The sequence below is a fragment of the Columba livia genome, chromosome 2, assembly GCF_036013475.1.
Source record: "Columba livia isolate bColLiv1 breed racing homer chromosome 2, bColLiv1.pat.W.v2, whole genome shotgun sequence".
Classification (NCBI taxonomy): domain Eukaryota; kingdom Metazoa; phylum Chordata; class Aves; order Columbiformes; family Columbidae; genus Columba; species Columba livia.
Window position 1 is genome coordinate 19,843,335 of NC_088603.1, and position 21,407 is coordinate 19,864,741.

The following is a 21,407-nucleotide window of genomic DNA, read 5'->3' on the forward strand; positions in this document are numbered from 1 at the left end:
AATGAAAAGGGGAAAAAAAGGATGTTGCATCTGCAACGTCACCATGTTTTTTTGAAAAGTGGAAGCTATCTGAATTACAAACAAACAAGAAAAAAAATGGGGAAGATAAGTTTAGAAATTATAGAGCTCAAATCAAAGTAAAAATAATTCGAATTTTATTATTTATAAGCACATGGTTTTGATCATTAGAGGGCCTAATCTAACAGGGTTAGGCATTTACCTTAACCAGGGTATAGATGGCTTAGGTACCCTAATGACCTTAACCATGCCCTGTAATGAAACAGTAAAATTCTGATTACAGTTGAATTCAAATGACTGTAGAATAGCTAAAATATTTTTCTCAGGTATCAATGGAAAGGCAAACATTAAAAGGTCAGATAATAAATATTTAATTTAAATTATTACTTTTAAATATACATTGTAACAGGTTATTAAGAAATTTTATTTAGAATTCTCTGGAAGATCACTCAGGAGTCAAAGAATAAATAATGGGAGTTTGAGAAAAACAAATGGCTTTTTACTGGAAAACGAAATAAAAAGTTGACAATAAAATCATTTTCAAAAGTTTCACAATACAAACTTATTTTTAAACAGTTGCTTCGGAAATGCACGTGAATTTCACTGAACTAAATATTTCACTGCTTTAGTTGTCTGGGCCGCAATAGGAAAGTCCAGACATTGGTAGAGTGTTGTGAACACAATCTTCAGTAAAAACTGGACCAAAGCGCTGTCATGTTTGCTTTTTATTTTTAGGACTGTAAGCTCCCCAGGGCAAGAACCACCTCTTTGTTGGCATCACATCAAGCATAATAATAGCTCTGTTTCCTGACCAAGCCTCCTGGCCATGACAAGGAAGATGACGGATTATTTACTTCCTTAGTGCACAGGGAATGGTCCGGCCAGCTTTGCCTCCTGAAGAGAAGCTTCAGCAGAATGGAGAAAACAACTACCAGTGTTCAAAGAGCTGACAGAAACCCCTGAGCCTGCCACCCCGAGCCCTCACCCAAGCAACCTCCATGGAGGGGAGACAGAGGGGACGGGCAGTGTTGCAGCTTCACACCACTGTGTACTCTGGATTGCGCTTAATATACAGTAGTGAGATTGGCACCTCATAAAAATGGTAAAGTAGGTTTGGCTTCTTCTACCACAGCTGTACATAAACAGGATTATACTAAATTATATTTTTATTCACTTCAATGGTCTTCCCCACTTCTGACTGAGGATTTAAGACAATTTCTGCTCAGAAAAAATTCAATTTTTTTCCTCTTCATAAAGGCCATTGGACTCCTTATGGACTTCATTCTCCAAATGTATTTGCAACTGCATGTTTAATTTCTGTGCAAAATTACTGTGATTGTGTGCGAGGTGCTTAGCTAGCCATTTATGCCTGTGTATATCTCATTTTCATACATAATTGCATGTAAATTATGCATAAGAATTATGCATCTAATTACACACACATTTTTAAAAATCAACTCTATCTGTGTTAAATCGCATGACTTTTTTTTCACACAAGGCATTTTTGATCCAGATTTATTATGTAATTTCTGACTGAGAAATATAATAATCAGAAGTTTGAAAAACCTCAAGAAATATCCTCCTTTGTATCCCTTGAATGTACTAGTATTCTTCATTTGCTTTGTTATGACATCAGAATAATCACATCCAATAAATATCTTCTGCATTTATGAAAAATTTTACTTTGTGATTTAATGATTTTGAAAAGCAATTTATTTGTATATAATCACTTGTATTTTATTTAAAGACTAGTATTCTGCTTTCTTCATGATACAAGCAAAGTTAAAGTCAGTATGTTTATTCTGAGTAAGGGAATCTAGCACAAGAGACTCTGGGGCCCCTTTGTTCTACAATAAAAATATTGACAATATCAACAAACCATATTCATTTTTCATTTCAAGAACTGAACCCTCTATTCTAATTTCTTAATGACAAGTATCTTGTTAAAACATCAACAAATTCCAAACTCAATAAACGGGATGGTCTGGAACCAATAAAAGCTTAAACTGTCTGGGTTAGCTGAGACTGTAATACCTGACTCTCATTTAGCAATACACAGAGATCTTCTAACGTCTGTCATTAAACTCTGACAAAGTTACATAAATCTCCACTCTAAAACTGTAGTATTCCTAATTTCAAATATTACAGGGGCACTGGTAATGAACGACCTATGCATGGTATCTAAGCTTTTCAATTATAATACTATTTGCAAACTTTATCAAGAATTTCTGATCCTCGACTATTATGAGAAAGGCTTGAAATTCAGCGATAGAAACCCTTGTTTTCCTTACAGACCCCAAGTATCTTCAGTCAGGATAAGTTCATGAAAAAGACACTATCCCCCTATCTCTCTTTTTTCTAATACAAGAAGTAGTGCATGCAAAAATCAATAACTCAGCACAAGCATTGAAAGTCTGGAATCCATATTGTTACAAGAGCAAAATAAGGGGGGATATTCTGGAGTTGCCAGAGCAGCCTTCACAGAGGTGCAGTGGAAGGAAAGGAAGAGTCAAAGCAGGATCCCCACAACAACTCACCCAAACCCAGGGACCAAGAACACAGGAGCTCCTCTTCATCTTTGGAAGCACCAGCTGAGGAAGGACAAAAAAGCTGGGCCAAGTCAGCCTCTCTACAAATAGTGCTTGGACTATAAAACTTGGCCCAATCTTTCATTGCGGGATAAATCTTTTCTGTACAACTTAGAACTCATCTCAAATGGCAGCAATCTGTTTTGCCTTGCTAAAGGTTCAAGCCCTTATGGAGAAACTTATGCTTTTATTTTTCTCCCTTAAAGTTAAATCTCTAAAAAGGACACATACATTACTGCGTTAAGATAAAATTACTGAGGTTGCAAGTCAAAAGGTTTAAAGTTACTTGTGAAAGCTTATTTTTACCCCCTTGTGGTATGACAGTCCAAGTAGACAACACACCACAGTCAGTGCACAGGTTAAATTCACAGCAGGACAGAATTCAGTTTGCATGATCGGCCATAATCCTGCAATACACACTGAAAAGAAATAATTTCACATTATACTAAAGTAGGTTAAAACATATACTTAAATCCTTTGCATTTGAGAAATAAGCTACAAAGAAAACGTGCATATAAAAGCACCAATACATTTGTCAGAAATTTACTAAAATGTAAAATAAAACTCTTGCCATTTTTAATTCATAAAAAGTATAATTCATCTCTGAATGTCATTGTAGGTATACACACTCAAGAGAAAACATGTTATTTGTTCTGCTACATAAAACCCAGTTTTCCCTCCCAGGCTTAGGAGTCTCTATCCAGAGAGAAAAGAGTTTTACCTGATCCCAGAGAACCCTATGGCAGCGAGCCACAGGTGACAATACACTTGCTCTGAGTGAAATTCCAGCCTTCTACAGCTAAGATTAATAGCGATCATACTGCAAGGCTTTGAAGGTAGGAGAGTACAAACAGCCCAAAAGATTTTGCTATATCTAATTGGGGTAGAACTTCTATATAGTTACTGTTATCTCCGTTCAGGAGTGTTCTGTTTTCTGTCTGAACCTATTTTGGATGCAATTAGGTTCTCATGCACCTTAGGGTGTGTGACATGAGATTTGTGTTTGATAGAAATGAATGCTCTGTATTGGTCTCTGTCTTCAATATAAGCCCTGATAGGCAACAGAGCTTAAAAACAAACAAATAGAAAAATGCACAGCACTATTTTTCTTGTGAAAGAAGAGCTGTACTGGGAACAAAATGCAGCTACACTGTCTGAGTCTATAGAGGGACTTTTCCACATAGCCACACCTTTCCAAATCTAAGAGAAAAACCGAACAGTTTGCTGGGAAATGTTTTGCACCTGCCAGACATCCCAGCATTACGCCTTGATTCAGCTTTTCTGCCAAGGGAGAATTTACCATAAAATATTTTGCAGTTTTCAGTGGACATCAATATGCAACTTTTGAGGAAAAGCTTGTGAGCTTTTGGGTAATGACTGTGTTGCCTTTTTTTCTTTAGAAAGTACCCATCGCACTATGGATACACAGTAAGAGAAAGTCAAAATAGGAATTTGCTCACGGCCTGAGTTAACTGCTCGTATTGGCACAGAGCTTGGCAGAATGGGCGCTAATGCAAAAAATAAAAACACAAACCACAAAACTCAATGAAATCCATTTATCTTGCAGAACAGTAACTCAAAAACATAATTCTGTCAGTAGGGGTCAGCATTAAAACATACTACCTTTACACAACACAGCTAGTGGCATTCTATTGTTGATTCCCTCCTTCAGAAACACAAACTTATGTTATGAAGAACTATTGAACCATAAAGAGACAAACCCTATGAAATACATATGACCTGTTTCTGTTCTTAAATGTAGCTCTTACATACTAGAAATTTTTGTTCCTGTTCTCATAAAATAACACATATATTCATGCAAATGTATTATCATAGGTAATACTGGCACTTCAATATTGATCCATTTATGGGAACTGGGTTCCATCTGCAGTCTTGAAAGAAAAGCTATAATTAAGTTTCCCATTTTCTATTAGGGAAGATTACAACCTAGTGATATTTCTACCTAGTGATAGTAATAATTACTTCCTAATGATAATAACAAAATTTGAAATATAAGAAAACAGGGCATTCTTTAAATTTATTCCTTGACAGCCATACCAATCCTAAAAACAATAGAAATCTCTTGTGGATACTGAAAATCTGTGTTTAAGAAGGTGAAGGACTCTCATTACAGGTGAGCATTATCCACATGAAATAGATGGAGGATGTATTTTGGGTTGTTAGATCAGTATATGAATTCCAGTTTGGAATAGATGCAGCACCCATTGAAGTCAAGGGAACAACTCACTTTCTCCTCACTGGACATTGCCCATGACCAGTTCCCAGCCTATTCCCAAATCTTGGAAATCTTGATACACATGAGAAAGCACACATTCAGATGCTGTGATAATGCCTGTAACTGCCTATACAGACATAAGTTTGCTAACGCAAATAGGTCAGCTGATTCGTGTGAAGAATTCAAGAATTAGAGAATTACATAACGTAAAGCTTGGTGACTTTGCAGTTTTTAGGACGATGCTTTACTCTCTTGACTCCAGATAGTAGAAATATGTAACACAGAAATATGTAACAAGACACTAATTATAAACCCCAGGAGAAATATTCTGCCAGATCATAAGTCTGTTATGTACCACAATTTCCTGCAGCCCTTAGTACAGCTGAGCAACAAACAAAATCCCTTTCCTTGTTTCCCCAGACTGAACTCTAACTGAATGCTATAAATTTTGCACATAAAATAAACAATTTAATACAAATATTACTGAGGCTGTTAATTAGTTTTCATGTCCAGTACAAAGCGCTAAATTTCAGAGCATATGTTTTTCTTTAGTGGTAACTCCATTAGGTGCCCAGAATTCAGACATTGCCAGATTTATGAAGACAGCTATTAGAAATGGCATTTGTGCTACAACAACACTGAAGAATAGAGCTAGTCAAATCAATGTCTAATTAACTGGCACACTTGAGATCTTATTTTTGTGTGTTACTTCTAACTAACACCATATTTATATTTGATGTGATTAATCTATCCCAAATACAAGAAAAGCAAAAATAATTGATTATACTTTAAATGGGGAAAATAGGCAGAGGCTGAAGCAAAACGTTTCAGCTGTAGTTTGTTGTATAGCACAGAATAATTTATTTTTTTTGTCCAATAGATGGCACTGCTGTTTCTTTCTTTGTGTGTAATTCTTCAATTTGTGCATAATGTACATTATTGAAGCGACTGTGCCTACATTTCCGGATGCTTGGACACAGCAAAAAGAGACAGATTTCACAGATTCCTTAAAATGGCATTCTGTTGTCCAAATAACTATATACGGATTTCAATAAAGCAAGTTAATGTTCGGGATTAAAAAATGTGAAGTGGATGCAAATACCCAGCTGAACATAACTCTCTTCTTCCCAGAAGCAGACCCACAGAAACAAATTCTGACACATATATCAAAAACAGCTCAGAGCTATACATGTAGTAACATCCCAAAATAATTTCTTTATCGTATGTAAGTACATGGGATTTTAAACTGCAGTATATTTTGCAATTTTACTTTTATTCAGCCTAATTATTAATGCATTTACAAAGAACTTATCATCAATATACAGCAGAGTTAAAACTGCCATTACTTTATGACAAAATTCTGATAAAAGCGTAACTAGGGTTGTCAAGCCATAAACTGTGAGGCATTTGACCACTGCACTTTTTTCTATGTGCTACTGAAGCATGACACAACATCAGCTACGCAGCAAAGCTTACATGCTGAAATATTTTAAAAGTTATTTACAATATTATTCCTGTGTTCTGGTACAGATCATATTAAAAATCCATGTTTTCCAGTAAACTTGAAAACTCAAAATCCTTGATATGGGATTCATGTCATCTTTTGCTCTAGATCTTTGGTTAAAATACTTATGGGAGGCAGAGTAATTCATTAAATCACTCATTTTCGCCAAATCATGGTCTCTTGGGGACTTGTGTGAAATGACAACCTGGTCTCTGTCCCGTTCATCGTGAACAGGTGTTCTAATCAAAAAACCTCCACCATATTTGACACCTTTATTAGCTGTCTTGGTTGAGAAACAAAGGATTGATTGGCTCAGGGTACAGAACTCGCCTTTCATTGCTGTGGGGAAGCACCTAAAGGTCAAGGTTAATATAGATTAGCGGGGGGTAGTATTGCCTATTGCCTATGCTGTTCTTGTGTTATTAATCAATGGAAGACTTTATCCTTATGAGCTAGCTATTGTGGAAGCCTTAATTATACAATTTGGTTTAACTTGTATTTTTTTCCATATTATATGAAAAGCAGACAACACTTCTTGACAAAATATTCCTAACAGAAAAAACAAATCTCCAGCAAAAATAGCCATGTCTTATACTCTGTTTACATTCTGTAACATATGCTGTACAAAATGAAGGGGCAAGGTACACATCTTCCAGTCAATACAATACATGCAAAAATGCTCATGAAATGAAATATGGCAGAACATACGTATATGAGTTCAACAAGATTTAATTTTTGGCCGGCTAGTAAAAAGTTAAAGCATTTAGAGTAAACAGTCTTCCCCTTTACTGCAGACATTTTGTTCTTGCCACATAAGGTCTACCTGCTACTACTACCTTTATGATTTAATATTCTTGGAGGGTTTATAACAAGAATCTCATCTATAACCAATAAAAGGGCACTAGTCTCATTAGCCTCATTTGGGACTAGAATATTGTCAGTTATACAGCAAAGTCACATAATTATAAAAGTAAATCAGCATCTTCATTATATATACACTTATTTTCTGTGGTTTACAAGACACACACACAAAATATTCTAGAAAGATATATGATTATGGTAAGCCAATCTAGAACGCATTTTCTCCAAATTATTTTTCTTATTATGTGAATGTAAAACAAGTATGGCCAGACAGTCAGTGAGCTGGAACTATACCAATTTCTATCAGCTGAGGGTTCAACTCTATATATTCATTTATAGATCCTAGTCATACTTGGACCCTTCTATGACTTATTAATGGTTTTGACTTAGAAATGAAGCTTTGAAATAATTATATAGTCACATGGCATTCATCCAATATACATATTTAATGTAAATTATTGCTTCCTGATTTTCACAGAAGACCTGTGATTAGATTATCTGGTGCTTCCATATTGTACTTGGAGCTGGATTGCAAAGAGAGAGCAGTCTATGTAAGCCACCTTTACAATTTCCTGACTCTGCACAGCAAGAAACAAATACAAACTCCATTATAATGCAGAGGAACAGAGACAGCAATTTCCCTGCCTGAGGTCTCAGAGAATTGTTCTAGCAGTTGAGCTAAACAATGTCGTGACTATCTCCTTGGCAAAAGAAACTGAATGAATTGGCATGAGCCGCTATACCAACTCAAAACTCTCCGGAGATTCCCTTTTCACAATGTGAAACCTCAAAGGGCTGCAACTACGAAAAACAGCTGTAACAGAGCTGAAAGTTTGACCCCTAGACTCCAGTCCTGTGCTCTTTTCATGTGTGTGTGACTCCCACTGACACCAACTGAAGAGTCAAGCACATGAGAGCAGAATATCAGACCAAAAATCTATTATGTGAATCTGAGAATATTATTCTCTTGTGTCAAATTATGGCTCCATCTGGTAACATTAAGTGAATACTGGTGGCTGTTAGAGCTGAATCAATAAATTGAAACAAATAATTTATTTGGTGAGTTTTTTTACTTTTTCACTTCAAAGAATGCCTGTGAATGGATTACAACTTCCTTGAGTATATTCCAGGAAACTTTTAAGGAATTTTATTTTATGGTTTGTTAGTTACATGTGATTGCTCATATACGTCAGACTGCTCTGTTTCTTTTCCCTGAACAGAACTTTTAATAGAGTTGGGATACCAGAACTCTGCAACTGAGAACAGAATTTAGTTGATACAACTATTTTGGAACTTATAGTCAGCTAATCGTCCTTTGTTAATTATTTTGTATACTGAAATTACACTTCTTTTCTTCTGGAGAATGCACTATAACCATTCTCTCTCACTTGGGAAACAGTGAAAAAAAGAGAAAGACAATACCAATATTCAGAATACCTGAGTGCTATCTCCCTCAAGGACCGGGTTTAAATCAGGCAAAAAAGTTGCATGAACCATAAAATTTTAAAGGATACCTTACTGATTTTGAATTTTCAAAAAATATCCCACATCGAATGTCTTAGATCATGAGGCATATTTTCCTCATATGTTCTCTTCAAAACATGATTTATATCTCTGCTTTCATTACATCTGCTTCATACCTTTCCTTGATTAAACAAATGTTAGTAGAAATAGTGTAACTCTTGTAACACTGATGGGAACCAACCTATTCCAGATGACTCATAAGCACCAAAAAGTGCCTTAGAGTCAAATTCAAACAGACCTGCCTTGTGGGATAAGATGAAGCATTCATTAAAAATCAAAATATTATCACTTGTGTTCAGATTAATGTTGGAAACAACAATTTAATTATTGCAGACTCACCTTGCATTACCAGGACTGGCTGCTGTCAAATTAGCTAATGCTGTCACTGCAGCTTCTTTTACCTTTTCACTGTCACTGTTTAGCAACTGTACTAGCTGGGGAATCCCTTTGAAAGAAATAATTGTATACATGAACCTTTAAATAAACTATAGCAATCTGTAAAATTATAATATGTTCCTTATAAAAGGAAAAGCACAGATTCTCAGTTCATCCCTTCCCACCTCACTTACCCTGGAGTCCAAATGCACGTTTGCTAGCTGAATTCTCACACATGGCAGAAATTGCTTGGGAAGCAGCAACTTTAACTCCATCGTTATCAATTTTCAAAAGGTTTATGAGAGTCTTCTCAACCTCTTCCTCATTTAAGATTTTTCTAATTTCAGCTTTAAATGAAAAAGAGCAATAGCAATAATATGCATTTGTTTTCGATGAAATGACACGAATCTTATTTCATGTAGTTGTTTCCAACGTAACGCTTACTTTTGATACCACAGAAATGGCAATATTTTGGTAACAGAGGAACCAACAACTAAGAAATGTGTATGAAGGACCTGATCCAAAACCCACTACACTTCAGGGAACTCTGAATCAAGCCCAAAAGATGACTATTAAATGCAGCTTTAAACATACATAGTCCAACAGAAAGCAAAGGTTGTTCTCTGTAAGGCTTAAAACTGCAGAATGCATACAGGCTTGATGAAAACACCTTTTCCAATTCAACAGGTCATACTTACTCAGGATAATGCTTACTTTGTTTGTTGCTAACAAAATCCAAATGCATAAAATTGAAGAACATACTAGTAATTGTACAACTGAACTTGGTGGAGTACAAGATAACACACTACAGCAGCCAAAAAGAGGCAACGGGTGTTAAAAAATGAATTTTAAATTCTGCATAGCTTGCAGTTCTTCATTAGTACACACTTTGCAGAGAATTTCAATTTTATGTTTCAGCCTGGTGACACAGGGTTCACTGATGACCTACACTGCAATGATCTGCAGCAGCTAATGAAGGACTGGGCAACCTCTGGTATCAGTCCAGGCTGGGGGATGAAGGGATTGAGAGCAGCCCTGCTGGGAGGGACTTGGGGGTACTGGTGGGTGAGAGATTGGACATGAGCTGGCAATGTGCACTTGCAGCTCAGAAGGCCAGTCGTACCCTGGGCTGCCTCAAAAGGAGCATGGGCAGTAGGTCAAGGGAGGTGATTCTGCCCCTCTGCTCCACTATGGTGAGACCCCACCTGGAGTCCTGTGTCCAGCTCTGGAGCCCTCAGCACAGGAAAGACATGGACCTGTTGGAGAGGGGCCAGAGGAGGCCATAAAGACAATCAGAGGGCTGGAACAGCTCTGCTGTGAGGACAGGCTGAGAGAGTTGGGGCTATTCAGCCTGGAAAAGAGAAGGCTCCGGGAAGACCTCATTGCAGCTTTTCCACGCTTAAAAGGAGCCTATAAGAAGGACGGGGACAGACTTTTTAGAAGGGTGACAGGACAAGGGGTAATGGTTTTAAATTAAGAAAGGGGAAATTCAGGCTAGATACGAGGAAGAAATTTTTTACAATGAGTGTGGTAAAATGCTGGCACCAGTTGCCCAGAGAGGTGGTAGATGCCCCATCCCTGGAGACATTCAAGGCCAGGCTGGATGGAGCTCTGAGCAACCTGATCTAGTTGAAGATTCCCCTGCTCATTGCAGGGGGTTGGACCAGATGAGCTTTGAAGGTCCCTTCCTACAATGTTCTATGTTTTTATATACGTTCTATGATTTTACAATAGATGTTTCCTTCCTCTACACAAGTAACAACAGAGAACATCTACAAAGTATCTACAGTCATCTGGCAATTATACTGATAAACTCACTCATCCCCCAAACCAGAAGTACAGGTGTTAGAAAGAGCTCTGAGTGAAGCTTTCTCAGCCAGAAAGGCACTCAACAGCATAGAAGCTCTGCAGTTACAAGGGTCAATAAACATTTGACCATATCCATGACTTAAAGCAGACTAAAGACATGCTTCAAGTTAGATCTACATGGTAAAATTTTTGAATGTATCAAAGAAATTCAGGAACTGAGAAGTCAGTGGTACTTAGACATATTTGGAAATCTTACCCATGCTTACTAAAGTTTAGAGGGATCATTCCCTATTTGGACTGTTGTCTTATGAATAAAAAGTTTGAAAAAGAAAGAAAAATATTGTAAGTATCTTTTAAATAAAGCTGAATTTGCAGTGAATAAAAGTAAACAAATAGAAGTCCACAAAGCCAATGCAAAGGAAGCTTGATTGAAAATCTACTTACAGTAGAAATGACTCAACGCACATACACGAGACAGCCATTTTCTCCTCTCTAGCTCAATTTTAAGTATTTTTAGAATCATCAGAGATACGCAACTAAAATCACAAAGCAAAAGATGCAACAAATAAAACGGGAAGGATTTTAAGAGTCAGCAGAACATTTGCCACAACACTGACACACATCAGCCAGCTCTCAAGAGAAGGCTTTAACTGGGATTACAGACCATTTTGACACATAATAAAGTATGCCGCTGGCCTGTTGATTGCCCAAGTAGCCCATAATCTCTATAATGATCTCTAGAGGTTCTTCATGCCTCAGTAATTTGGTCTTGTACGGCAAGTTACTTATTACTATGCAGATTTTCTTAAAAATTATTATTGCTTTTAAAGGCAGTCATGATGATGGGTAAGCATTTAACTTTAGAGATAATTTCTGCCTATACAAAATAATAATAATATGAATAATTCATTTGAGTGAGTGAAAACAGTAATTTAAAATATTTTAAATAAAATAAAGACTTTTTCAATAATGTGGAAACACAGTTTTGGATTTGAATTTATAGTAATTTTAAATTTAGCTAGCTAGACAGATAGATGAAAATCATTAATATTTTAAGATCTGGGTGCCTATTCTATTTAAGGGATGAATATTTTCTGCTGATCTTCTCTCTGTTTGTATGAGTTGTTTCCTTTGGCTTTTACTGCAGAAAAGAATGTATAATTGAAAATCATCCTTTGTATTTAAGCACTTCTCATGTCAATGCCAACACCATATTTACAGTGAAGAAATTCTTGACCCATAAGTAATTTAACTATATTTGTTTAACATGAAGCAAAATATTCAAGCACACCCAACTAAAAGAGTCTGAAGTCCTAACACTTCTGTCCAGTTTTTCATGCACTGACCTGATAATGAGCCAGGCTTTGTTTTTCAATATATTTTCCTATTTCCCCTTCTTACCCCAAAATCATGATCAGAGTTCCACTGATTACCTATTCATCTCACTGTCGTCACCTTATGGAATTATTTATACCAATTTCAAATGAAATAAAGTTAATGTTAAATAGTATCATGACCTCTCACTGATCTTGAGTTGAGATAACCCAGATAAATAAAAGCCTGTGTTATGAAAAAGTATATGTTAATCAGGCTACAGTGCATGTTTACTATGCTCCCGTTTGAAAAGATTTGCATTTAGATACACATAAAGAATGGGGAGAGCTACAAACCAGAATTTTGGCTGAGCAAGGCCAAACTTTCTCCATAGACACTCCGTAGCATTTTGTAGTTGCTGGTGTGTCTGGTATTGCCAGGGGAAAGTCAGGCCCTCCTTATTCAACAGTCCAGATAAATCCACTCACAGATATTCAATAATTTATAGCATTAAATTATATTTTGCATTCTGAAATGACTGCATTATTTCCTGGGAAAAGAGGGAATCACAGTAAAATTCCCCACTGTCATTCCGAGCACACAAAATAAAGCCATTGCTAAATTAATATATTAAATTCAAAATTATGTCACAAAACAAATATTCAGGGGCGAAGGGATAAAGATTATGCATAGAAATAAGATAAATTTTAGTTTACTTTAACAGAGCAGTGTCCTAAAGATGCTGTTTAAAATTGAATATAGTGTTTGTACCATGTAATTGATTCTGAGATTGAGAATAGCTCTTCCGGCAGGGGTGCCAAACTCATTTTCACCAGGGCCACATCAGCTTCGCGGTTGCCTTCAAAGGGCCGAATGTAATTTTAGGACCGTATATATTATAGTCCCTGTCTTAAGGGATGCATCTGTCTTACAACAACAAGAACAAAGTTACAGGAGTCCCTTGCCAAAGGACTGAAAGGGGCATAAAACCGAAATGTTTGCTATGATCACATCTATTAGGAAAAAAAACAAAACCAAAACTAAACTCCATCTGTCAACAATAATAATTTCAAAACCAGACACTGATGGATCCTCAGCTGCCAGGATTAAAAAAACAGATAGACACATGTTCTATCATAGCAGAAGTATGTTTCTCTTTTCAAAGAAAAGCAGTATTTTTTTTCTCAAGAATTGTTTCTAAAACATAACCATGATTATCAAACTTGAAGAGTGGGCTACTGTATGGCTATTGCAAATTTAATGAAAAAGTAATGAAAAAACTTACAGCTGTGTTGCATTATCTTGGATTTACATCAAGACAGGTATGAGTATCGTATACATTAGTACTGCACTTTGGACAGACTATTTAGTGTATCTACAACCAGGATCCAAACAAACAAGAACTGCAAATATTTCTGGTTTCTTTTTGCACTTGGACCCTTTCTTATAGTGGCTACAATGCCACTTCTCTTTCCACTGGAAAGTTGACTTCAGACCAGTAGCTCTATGTATTTGAAATAAATTCAATACTTCTGGGGCCATGTGGAGAACCAAGTTTGCTGGACTTTGTCTTCCACTGCACCAGTACAACATGTCGCCCTGTGACGAACTGGTTGTCACCAAAATTCTACAGCTTGGAAGCAAATATTTCAAATCTTCTTTTGATCTATTTTCCCAGCTTGCTTCATCCATACCAACTGTCAGAGGCTGAAGAAGAGAGCAAACCTTTCTAATGAAACCATGTTGACTCCATTTGTAAAGAAGTATGACAAGAAGATGCATCTTCACTGACAGTAACATCCCTTGGTATAAGATCATTGGCACTATAGTAATATATTATGTGTAGCTTTTGCCACTGTGCTTTAAAAATGTGTTCAGACATGCTTCTACTAAGTGCTGCTAAAATATTAGGCCACAAACACTGAAAAAGGTGTGAAAGAGGACAAGAAGGCTATGCTTATTTGAAAATCAATATGAAAAGGAGTAAGACACGGTAGAAAGTAGTAGTAGCAAATATAAATCTGCTTAGCAAACTACTTACAAGCCTGTCACAGGACTATAAAAATCATACTGACAGTCCTAAGTAGCACAATAAAATAACAATACAGGAAAATACACAAAGAAAATACAGGCATAAGAAGTTCCCTTCCTATCTTGGATACCTAAACATTATAATAATTAAAATAATTTTCAGTGACTTACAAAGCTTCTGACAGATAAGGATAAAAGCATACAGAAATCTACAGAATATTAGGAAAGGTAGATTCCACTCATGTATCATTTGCAATCCAAATAATTGCAAATATTCAGGAAGTCAAACTAAGGAAGGTGAGAAAAGAATTTGAAAGATAAGATGGGGAGAGAAGAAAGGAGGTCTGAAATACTGCAGAGAGATTATTTTAGCCATGTATTCAATTAGATAATGCATTTGTAAAATACACATAAATTAAAGCCATGATTCAACCATGAGATGGTAGAAATATGAATGAAATATTTAAGCTCTACTGTCATAGGTACTGTCATCAAAATCCGTTGACAGAATTACAATCTATAGACAGAAGTAGGTCATTTCTTACATTGCATTTTGTTATCTAGAACTACTAGGCATATGTTGCAACTCAAAAAATAAAGTATGGAAGGAATTTCAAATGTAGATTTATTTAAAGAGCATCCTTGTGGGCAAAAGTGATGAGCATGTCCTGCCTAATTCAGAATTCCTTCTTGAATTATATAAAAGCATATAAAAAAGAACTATAGGATGAATAATTATAAAGAGATGACAATGAAACTATTTAACACCCCTGGGAATATTAATCTGCAAGCCATTTGAAAGACTTTTTTTCATGTCCCTGTTAAAGGAATTTGTATTTGAAATTGCCTGACACTTAGACAAGCGGTTGTGTGCAAAAAGAAGTCAGCTTGAGATTAAGTCTTAACTGATACTGATGAGAAATAGTGCCAGCAGAGGTGGCTTAAGATAGCAGCTACCTCGCATCACCAAACAAAAGCTAAAGATCGTATTTTCAGAGCTCCATTTTCCTTTTTGTGGACAGCATTTGCAAGAATATATTACATTTAAAAATAGATTGAGGCAAAATCTTAGCATTTTCACACACACACACACACATATAGATATATATATACAGAGAGAGCCTAGCATCTAATTGCTGCTCTGATGGCCAAGACTCATCACTGTAATTCATTCTTGTCAGATTTTTCTTCACCAGAAGTACTACCCTCAACCAGATAAGATGGCCTCATTCTCAATGAAAAATTACTTCATAATCAAATTCACATGCATGGATTTTTAAAAAGTCACATACAGTCATAAGCTGCTTTGGCAATTGCCTTTGTTGCGTTCTTCTGAATATCGGGAACAGTAGAGACTCCTACAAACGACAGCAGCTTTTTAAGGCCTCCTGTCTGCTGCAGCAGTTGCAGAGCGTGCACATCTTCCAGACAATTTCCCAACACAGCAAGAGCTTCCACATGTAGATCACTGAATTCCTAACAAGGAAAAAACCCCAAATAAATAGCCTTCAAATCAGGATTAAAATATCTTTAGCTTTTAACGTTTAGGACAATTGTAATAACTTTCTTTTGAACAGTGTTTTTATATTGCAAAGTACATATTCCCATACTCATATTTTTTGTATAATTTCTTTGATATCCATTAGGATACAAAATAATTTATCAAAAACAGTAAAAACATCAAAATTCTCTCATTTACATCAAAGTGGGTGAGGCAGGTATTCAGAAAGGACCTGTCACTTTAAAATTTCAAAAATTTCACATATTTCTCTATACATTATATTTCCCATGGTGACATCTGAACTCAAGAAGCACTAAAATGAGTCTCACAGTAACATAAACAATGAAATTTCCAAGGTAGGAAATTAGATGTAAGGCTATTGATATCAAAGTAAATTCAGGAAAAAAAAAATCAACGTTCAAACTAGGAAACAGTTCCAGTGTTCAGCATATAATAAAAAATCTTGGGAAAACACGGTATAAAAAGCTAGATGGTGAATTTTTTCTGGTATTTACAACAGTTGGAGAAATGGACAGTAAATGCAAAATAGTATTACTAATAGCAATAAAGCAATAAAACAAATATAAACATTTTGGTGACTTCTTTTGCTCCCTTTCTTAGCAAGCTAGGTGTCCTTGCTTATCCTATTTCTATCATAGTTAGCTCCAAATGAGGAGCTCGCTCTTCTTTTATCACTCTTCTATACCATGAATAATATTTCTCATTAGTCATACAACGTTAGCAGCAAGAAGAAAAGCTTTTAAGATAAGTAAACTGTACATTAGTTTCCAGAATCTTCAGAAGACATTCTAATCCTTTATTTTCCCCCAGTGTTATTCTGGTTTCTGTGTCTTTGCTAATTACTTCTAAGGTTTTAAGGGCTAACAACTGAATAACTGGGTACTCAGATTTCAGTAGTTCCAGCAAGGGTGGAATTACATTCAGTCCACGAACTGCAGCACAGCTTTGAAAATCCTGCAGTAAAATATTCAACAAAGAATGTTACTGATCAAGAATATAACTGTACATCAATTCCTGACTTTACAGAAAGAACATCAAAAATCTGATTTCAAGCATACAAAAATAAGTCAATATTCCAGAACCTCCAGTTTGGAAGATTTCTTTCCTTTCAGCTAAGCAATAAACTGAATACAATCAAGCCCCACCGACCTCAAATTCCAAGCTTTTTGCACAACTAAAGTACACACTACAGAATCTAGTCCTGTCTAAGGAAGCCTGTTTTCTCTGGGTTTTGCCACGTTTGTCTGAACATACATGTTTCTCTGAGAAAGTTTTTAAAATTTAGTTGCATCATTTTTATTTACCTTAGTAGGGGTAAATAGTTTTTGCACTCTACTGTGGTTGCCTGGTTATATCTTCTTTTTTTTTTAGTAATTATAAAATGACAATTTAAAATTTCAACTTTAAGCAGTGTATGTGCAGCTTAAGAAAAGACTAATAGATTATATTAAAATAGAAAAAACATAAATAAATTACAATTTGCTTTTAAATAGCTTATTGCACATGTGCAGTATGCAATTATCCTTATCAATGTAAGCAAGCGCCAGGTGCAGTTATCCAGATATACCCAGCAACAAAGACAGTGAGACAGTAAAAAAGGAGAAAGAGTAAAATGTGATTCTGAATAGACATGCTCTGATGCCCCAAAAGAGATAGAGTTATAAACTGAATTCATTATTGAATTGACTCGCTTAAGCCATGGAAGAGAACTGCCATACAAATGTACCATTCTTTTGCTAAGCAGCATATGGATGACATTAGTACTCAGCGTGAAAGTAGCCAATAACAAATCTATTCCACCGCGTATGGAAAGTAGCTGTTGACAGCATTCACCTTTCATTACAAAGATGTTCAAAATCGTGACTATGGACTTGCTGGCCAAAACAAGGCACAATGCAATTGCTAGTTCCTTAATTTACAGGATTATTCCAACCTTTTGGATAGACAGGTTATAACTCTCATTAATGAGATTAACATTTTCCAACTAAGAAAACAAATTAATATTTAATTTAAAAAATCTGAATCTTATTCTGATCTCACTTAGAATGCTATGTAGCACGGCTAATTGCTTTAAGTTCAAGAGAATTAGAGCCAAATCAGCTATATTCCTAACAGACATGACAATCAAGGACTTGAGTGTAATGTTTTCAAATACATTGATGAACATGGAGGAGTAAAGGAAATAAATATTTTAAAATTATTAACCCCACAGAGAATAGGGAGTGTGGGGCAAAGTGCTTCTCTACCTCTGTAGTTTAAAATGACAACAAAAAACTTTACCTGCACCAGGAGGTAGATACATTCAACTGAATTCTTCTGAACATCAGGATCAGGGCTACCTAGCAGCCTGATAAGTGGTTCTAATCCACCTTGCTTAAATATGTGTAATTTAGTAGTATGTTCAACAGCCATATGTGCTAGACAGAGAGTAGCAAATTCATGGATAACTACATCTTCTGTGGGGAAAAAAAAGAAACTGTTTGATCAAGTTTTATCAGTCACAGTATATGTTCACTAATACAATGGTTTAAAATATTATTTGAGGTCAATAAATAATAGCTGTTAATCACACCTGGCATCTCCAGAAACATGTTGCTCCATCTGTACAACATAAAACACTACTCAGTGAGTAAAAGAGCTACTCCTATAAAAGTAATTACCTACTTAACATGTAGTATGACAAATCATAAGTTACAAGGAAAATGCTATTGTCTGATCAAATGGCAATCAAAAATTGTATTGTTGCACAAGGAATGAAGATTGCAAGCTACCTTCTGGTGCCAGCTGTGATATAAGTGAATTCGTGACATCCAGTTCCCTTAGTAACTTCTTGACATCATCTACAATGAAATAAATACAAATATGAAGTCTTTTGTTTGGCAATCTTGGCTGAGTAAAAAAACAGATTCCGCTCCAAGGGAAATGTACTTATGGTTACTCCCAGAGTGACAAAAAGATCTGACTTGGAATGACATACAACTGAAGTTATACCAAGATCATAATGGGCCAGAAAACAGATAGAACATTTTCAAGTACCAGACAACATTCTTTCACATTTGATATACAGGAAGTTCCTCAATACTTCAAAATACTTGGATCTAGCATGTTCTGATTAAATATTGCACAGTTTTAGTTATCAAAGTCATCCTTCAACAGTTAAAATTCTTTGTGGTTAAAGTTATCAAACTAAAAGCAATCCTTCCATTATTTGTCAGGTCTCCACTTTCTAATTTTATGCTAATACAGTACAAACTGCAAGTTGAAAACATGAATTAGATATGTCTTATTAAAATAACAGTAAAGACTTTCAGAATGCATTTTTATTGTTGTCAATGGCAAACTAGCAAAACCAGAACCACTGGACAGAATAACCAAAAAACATTCTTTGGGACAGACTGTAATGTTATGTTACAGGACTGTGGTGTTACTATCAGTACATTATGGTGTTGAAACATTAAAAAAAAAAAAAAAAAGGTAGGAGTTGAATTTACTTTAAAAGAAAAAATACAGTTAAGATGTGAGTATAAATAGAAGATCTTCAGTCATTCAAATCCACATTTGTGCAGCAGTGTTGGAAGCCAAGGTCTGACAGGAGTCACTACATGCTGGTGCCGAGTTGGAAGTAAGGTAAAGAGCATGAGGTTCGATGCAACATGAAAAGCAGGTAGCAGTTGATGAAAAGACTTAAAGAGTGGTTAGGATACCACCATGGAAGGCAATTGGGTAGAACATCTACCAAAATAAGACCTGATTAATTATATTAATTAGATGTAAATTCATAAAGCAATATAAAAATAACAGCCACTGAAAGTCAACCTGACATCGCTTATTCTTTCATCTTCAGGTACGTCTGCCTACCACTCACTGCAACTTGATTATGTGGTGCTCAGCCATCCAGCATGGATGTAATACATCCATTCTCACCTTATAAAAAGGTAGAAGAAAATCTGCATATACTGTGGTTAAATTATTTAATAATGGTATGGCTACAGCAGATATGCTACCTTGCCGTGAATGCAATGTCTCTGGGAGATACTCAAGACTGCTTGAGTTTCACCAGCTCAGGTACACATAATAAAACATTTACAGCAGCACTGACCCACCAAAGAACCTGGGTAAATAAGCATGTCAGTGCTTGATAGTTCAGGGCTTTTTTGCCATTAATGCTTGAGCTAGGTACTTTAACACATTTTCTCTATTATGACTGTAGTTACACTAATGCCTCAAGTAACAACCATAGCATTTTCTGCAGATGATAAGTACTACTGTATCCTTCTCTTGCAACTTTTGCAAAAGAGATGAGTGTGTCATGTCCACACTGGTGGCCATCTTACATAGTCAGGCTCTCCCTGATAGACATAATTCCAGTAATGAACTGTTCCAATTTAGCCCCATCGAAACAAAAATAAGAGTTGGTAGAAAATAAACTTGTTGTGTAATTTTTTTTCAAAATCAGTGGAGTTCACTCTAGCTGAATTTGTGCTTTTATTCTGGGCTGTTAATATAGGATTTTTTTTTCCCATGGGACACCTACTGCTTTGATGACCACACACATTCACATTGAAAAATACGAAAAAATGGAGACTCTTACGATTAGAAGCCATGATACCAAATACCATGATGGCATTTCTGCGTACAATTGGATCTTCATGTGAGATGAGTTTACATAGATGTTCCACTGCTCCAAGACCAAGAAGTGTCACTTTGTTTTCATCACCTGAAGAGTAGTTAGGTTAAAAGTTCTATAAAAATACAACAAGCTCACAGTTCTAATGTAACAAATAGCTACCCATCTTTATTTTGGGCTATAGGATCAAAGAACAAAGGACTGGTCAGGACCATGGGAGGTCATCTAATCTATACACCAAATAAAGGTGTCAAATAATAGTACCAAGGATTAATAGTATCTAGGATTAATTCACATTTGTAAAGCAAAGGATGCTTCTGTCCATTGGACATTTGTTGGAGCCTGCACAAAGGACAGCTTTCAAATTAGCAAAGTACAAGTGAACGATATCATTACGAATCTCATCTTATTTTCCTCTTTTCTTACCTACCAATTTTATTTTCCTCAAAATAACAGTTAATTCATCCTGCAGATCTGCATGACCTCTCAACTGAAGCAACTACCAGGATTCGGATCATTAAATCCCACCTGAGGTTTCTACCACCTGAGAATGGACCACTTTGTAGCTGCATAGGTTCTGCCCAGGCAAAGAACAGAAGTATTTCTGTATGATTACAGCCTTCTGTTCCTGCTCACTCAAAAAACACAAAACCCAAGAAACGAAATCGCAAACCTACTCCTATTCTCAGTTCCCACAACAGAGTTATACTTAATTTCCTAACGAACCACGCCTGTCCTTTTCTGGCTACAAGTGACCAGTGTGAGAAGAAACTGGAGAACTATGCTCATTCGCAGGCCAAAACACAATTAAAATACAAGAATTACTTTTTATTGAGGGATGACACTTAATTTACTAGTAGCATTCAATAAATAAGTAAACTGCACAGTGAAAACAACTCCTTCTTTTGTGCCACACCACAAAGTTACACTCTCATCTTCTGGCAGATTGCAGGAATATCTCCATTAACAATTTAAAGAATTATACATTTAGTAGAAAC

General features: G+C 35.9%; 1 protein-coding gene across 3 annotated transcripts in view; it reads right to left on the minus strand.

The window, feature by feature from the left end:
- ARMC3 (armadillo repeat containing 3) overlaps positions 1-21,407 on the minus strand; it is a 57,892-nt gene that overhangs the window by 21,097 nt on the left and 15,388 nt on the right. For all 3 annotated transcript variants that reach the window (XM_065050782.1, XM_065050784.1, XM_065050783.1), the window contains exons 5-11: positions 20,374-20,499; positions 18,554-18,622; positions 18,063-18,238; positions 16,542-16,736; positions 15,553-15,736; positions 9,301-9,453; positions 9,071-9,176 (exon numbers count right to left, since the gene is read on the minus strand). In XM_065050782.1, the coding sequence (XP_064906854.1) occupies positions 9,071-9,176; positions 9,301-9,453; positions 15,553-15,736; positions 16,542-16,736; positions 18,063-18,238; positions 18,554-18,622; positions 20,374-20,499 (1,009 nt within the window). The remainder of the gene's footprint in view (positions 1-9,070; positions 9,177-9,300; positions 9,454-15,552; positions 15,737-16,541; positions 16,737-18,062; positions 18,239-18,553; positions 18,623-20,373; positions 20,500-21,407) is intronic.